We start from the raw sequence: 4,840 nt of genomic DNA on the forward strand, positions 1-4,840 counted from the left end.
GAGCATGGCAGTGTAGGGGGAGGGCAGTGTCGAGAGCATGGCAGTGTAGGGGGAGGGCAGTGTTCCAGAGCATGGCAGCATGGAAGGAGGGCAGTGTTCCAGTTGCATTTCTGTTGCTTTGAGGAAAAAATCCTGAGAGCAGGCAGTGTTACTAAGAGAAAGAGTTTATTTTAGTTTGGAATTCTCAAGCTCCTCACTGACAGGGAAGTCACAAAGGCAGGGGTCCTGGATAGCTAGCTACACCACACACACAGACAGAGCAGAGAGAGATAAATGCGCCATGCTGCAGTGTGCTTGCTGACGAGCTTTTTTTACTTTTAGACACTTCAGTGCTGTCTTAGTCACTGTTCCATCGCTGTGATGCAAAATACATATGAGCTCTAGATAATTCCTCCCTTGCATGCACAGTCCAGGTTGGTTCAAGTGACAGTTAAAACTGGCCAGCACAGGAGATGAGGCATGAGCCAGGTCTGTCACTGTCCACTGGACTTTGGATATGGATTGCAAAAATGTTTTTCACGTGAAGGAAAATGACATATCAGAGCTACGTTTGGTAGGCTGAACTTTGATTTTTGTTTTGTAAAGTCTGAAAATTCTGCCTAAATGCTAACGTTTCATTTGGAAAGCCACCTGAGGGGTTGGAGGGTTTGATTTAATCCCAAGAGCCTACTGCTTGTTTGAATTCACCCCATCCTCAGCATCATATCAAATGCAGGTAATATGGTGATGAGACTTGCCGAACTTAGATCCCTCAGAGTTGTTTCCCAGCTCTCTCTTTGCCCAGTGCCTGCCCTTGTCTGTTGGGAATGTGCCTTTCCCTGAGCTTGCTCTCTCTGGTCCTCAAATCTGTGAATCACAGTCCTTCCTGAAGGCTGTTGGTTGCAGGGGCTTGGAGGGCTAGGAGAAGGGAAGGATGCCATGACTGTTCTCACAAATGCCTTGGCCAGCCTGTCCTGAATCTTCTAGGGTGGTCTTTGTCCTAGAGACCCAGGGCTCCCAGGGCCTATAGCACACACAGTGCTTGCATGCGTGCCCTCTTAGAAGTTAGCTTAGATATCAAATAAGTTTAATCTGACAGCTGAAGTAACACCTTTGATCACGTCCATCTGCTGGAGAAATATAGTGTCCATTTGACTGGCTTTCCTGGGATCCAGTAAAAATGATGGGTGTTAAAATCCATAATGCTACACCTAAGCAAGTAGCCTTCCTCATGTTGATGCTGGGATGTTAGTCAAAGAAAACCAGACTGAATGGCTGGTTAGAATCTACAGAAATGGCCCTGTCCTCCCAGTTGAGAAGCAAACAGTAAATACTTGGTTCTGTCAGCAAACACCTGACTTAGGAGTCATCTGAACTGTTCTTCTGTCTTTTGTTTAAGATAATCCTTTCTTTTGGAATTTTACCAAAGATAATAAAGCTTACTTAGCAAGAAACTATGGCAGTGCTTGGGCATTCAGTGGAGGCTAATAGTGTCTTTGTCTTAGATTGGACAGCTTAGTGTGGCTCACTGAGCAATGAGAGGATGCGCTGGCAAGCAGCGCTGTTTAAAAGAACACTTTGCCCCAGGACTGATAATACGCACCTAGATCCCAGCACTGGTAAGCCAAGGCAGGAGTGCCAGAGTTTGAGAACCACAGGGTGACCCAATGAACTGCAGGCCAGCTCCGGGCCAGCCCCAAGGCACTCCTAGCCCCATCTCAGAATAAACATACGCACGGATGCTTTGCAGACAGTTCTTCCTTTTAATTTTAGGAAACAGATATTGACGACAGGTATGGAGATCTCGACGCCAGAGGAGATTCTGATGTTCCTGAGATCCCACCATCCTCAGACAGGACCCCTGAGATCCTCAAGAAAGCCCTGTCTGGACTGTCTTCAAGGTATGATGGGTGAGGACAAGTCCATCTTGCTGCCTAGCACAAGCACGCATTTCAAGGTCATCCCGGTTCGTCCATGCTTCACGTTTGGCTCTTTGTGAGTTTGGGGTCATGGGAGAAGAAGGCTGTACTGAAGGAGGATCTGAAGTGCTTCATTGGTGCCTGTGTTTACCTGTTAGACTGGGTGCAGTGTGGGAGAACAAAGTCTGACAGGTTGACTGGTGAAGGCTGCAGAAACAGCGCAGGATGCCTCACAATGAAAATCACACATTGTGTGTTCTTCAAATGCGAGAGAAAAAGAAGTAATTTTTATCGTTTTCTTTGATGGTTGCTGTTGTTGCGGGGGGGGTGTACATTTGTGTGTGCATATGGTGTATGTGTTCTTGTGGAAGTGTTCATGTGTGTGTAGGCATGCACGTGCATGTGTGTGCACAGGCCAGAGGTCAGCATCAGGTGTCTGATTTGGTTATTGTTTGAGATAGGATCTCTCTCTCACAGAGCTCATTGATTTGGCCAGCACGCCTCCCCTCCCCCACTGCCTCCCCCTACCCTTTCCCGACCCCACCTCCCGCTGCCCCCAAGCTGTCCTGTGCCACTGGACTTGGCTTTAACAAGGGTGCTGGGATCCCAACCAGGCGCTTGTGCAGGAGGAGCTTTGTGGCCTGAGACATCTCCCAGCCTCCAGAGTTTCTTTCTTTAACTGAATCTAAAATTATGGTCTCAAACTCAACAACGCTTTACTGTTTTTGTATTTGTGTTATTTTAAGGTGTTTATGACCATGGGATTTCATCTAAGTCTATCTTACCCTGTGCCAGATGCTTTGGTAATCTGAATTATAAAATGTATAAGATTGAAGGAAGCGTTCAGTTTCATTCAGGTTACTGTGAGAAATGTTCACATGCTGTCAACGTTCACCAGCATCTTTTCCCATCCCACCAGGAAGAGATGTATTTTGTATCACATCCCAAGAGGCACAGACACAAAGATGCTACTAAGGTTATATTATATATATATATATATATATATATATATATATATATATGGTATATAAAATGATACCCTCTGATTTCCTTCTGCTTGATGCTATCCTTTGGTATTGAACAATAAACAATGGACATTTCTCCTGATGGATCACACCACCTCTGCTCTAGTCATGGATTAAAGGCAACCGGAGTTTCCTTGTTGTGTTGGGCAATACCCATTCTGAGGATATCCGGACAAACTTACATTCAACTCAATCCCTCCTAATTGACTCTCACAACATGGATCGGTCGTGTGAGCTGTGTACGCATGTATGTGTGTGTATGTATCTCTGTGTGTGTGTGTGCATGTGCGTGTGTGTTATAGCGATCAACCACTGCATGTCTGCTTTGACACTGTCTACCTGGAGACAGCAAAGGTGTCAGCATATAATTCTGCCTTCTGAACAAAATTATAAGGGCTTTGTTCCACTTTACTTAATTCTTCTGATTTGTAACCTGCCTTCCCTGATTTATTTGCATCAGTATAAAATGTACAGGCTCCAGTTATTGGTGTATCATGTACAGTTCAGGGAAGAATCCAAGAAGTTCTCTTTATAAGTTAAGTCTATCGCTTTTGGGACAATTGCTATTAATTTCTCCCAAAAAATCAGCACAGGGCCTTTGCCAGGGTTCATTGTCTTCCCATAACTTTTTTATTTCTTCAGCAGTAAAAGACTAAAATCTTTGCTGGGTCTATACCTGTTAATTGATGAAGTCTCAATTTACCTCCTTTAATTAATTCAGATACCTTTTCCACATAAGTTTTTAGTTTTTTACTTGGTTTATGTGGTAGAAAGATTCATTCTAAGATAATATTATCCCTCTGCATTAAAATTCCTGTAGGAGAAATTCTGGAAGGCCAGCCCTTAGGTGGGTGGAGTAGACAGAACAGAATGCTGGGAAGAAGGGAAGTGAGGCAGATGCCATGGAGCCAGCCGCCAGGTCAGACATGCTGAATCTTTCCCGGTAAGCCACCATCTCGTGGTGCTACACAGATTATTAGAAATGGGTTAATCAAGATGTGAGATTTAGCAAATAAGAGGCTAGAACTAACAGGCCAGGCAGTGTTTAAAAGAATACAGTTTCCGTGTAATTATTTTGGGGCATTAGCTAGCCAGGCAGCCGGGAGCTGGGCAGCAGGAATGCTCTCACTACAGAATCTCCTCTTTGAATCTTTTCAGGAGCAATTTGTTACCATTGGAATTGCTTCTCCTACCCTTGCTTGCTTCAGTACCATAATCAAATGTCTCAACATTCATTGTATGCAAGACCCATTCATTCATAGGTGCTGATCTGATCTTTAAAGGCCCAAGGATCCTTTTGCATTCTATATTGGCATTCTCATAAGCCAAAGATTCAATTATTATACATGTAGCTTCTGGGTCAGTTACCCCTATTTGTACTACCCTGGTTAGTCTTTGTAAAAAGTCACTAAAAGGTTCTCTCTGACCCTGTTTAACACTAAGATATGATTCAACTCTTTTTCCTGGTTCTTGAATCCTGTCCCAAGCCTTTAAAGCTGCTGTGCTACATAGGGACAAGGTGTATTCTTCATAAAGAGCTTGATCCTGAGATCAGAGTAAAGTCCTTCTTCCTGGGATGTGAACAGTGCTCCTTCCTCCTGGGATGTGGACAGTGCTCCTTCCTCCTGGGATGTGGACAGTGCTCCTTCCTCCTAGATGTGGACAGTGCTTCTTATTTCTGGATGGGGACAGTGTTTTATCCTCCTGGGATGTGAACAGCTCTCCCTCCTTCTGGGATGTGGACAGTGCTCCTTTCTCCTGGGATGTGGACAGTGCTTCTTCCTGGAATGTGGACAGCTCTCCCTCATCCTGGGATGTAGACAGTACTCCTTTATTCTGGGATGTGGACTGTTCCCCTTCCTCCTGGGATGTGGACAGCTCTCCCTCCTCCTGGGATGTGAACAGTGCTCCTTCCTC

The 4,840-nt window shown here is 44.9% G+C and overlaps 1 protein-coding gene across 1 annotated transcript in view; it reads left to right on the forward strand.

Moving 5' to 3' along the window:
• The window catches only part of Cds1 (CDP-diacylglycerol synthase 1), a 75,331-nt gene that overhangs the window by 10,434 nt on the left and 60,057 nt on the right, over positions 1 to 4,840 (forward strand). The window contains exon 2 of the mRNA XM_005359570.3: positions 1,753 to 1,880. Coding sequence (XP_005359627.1) covers positions 1,753 to 1,880 — 128 coding nt within the window. The remainder of the gene's footprint in view (positions 1 to 1,752; positions 1,881 to 4,840) is intronic.

This window comes from Microtus ochrogaster, linkage group LG1 (assembly GCF_000317375.1).
Source record: "Microtus ochrogaster isolate Prairie Vole_2 linkage group LG1, MicOch1.0, whole genome shotgun sequence".
Classification (NCBI taxonomy): Eukaryota; Metazoa; Chordata; class Mammalia; order Rodentia; family Cricetidae; genus Microtus; species Microtus ochrogaster.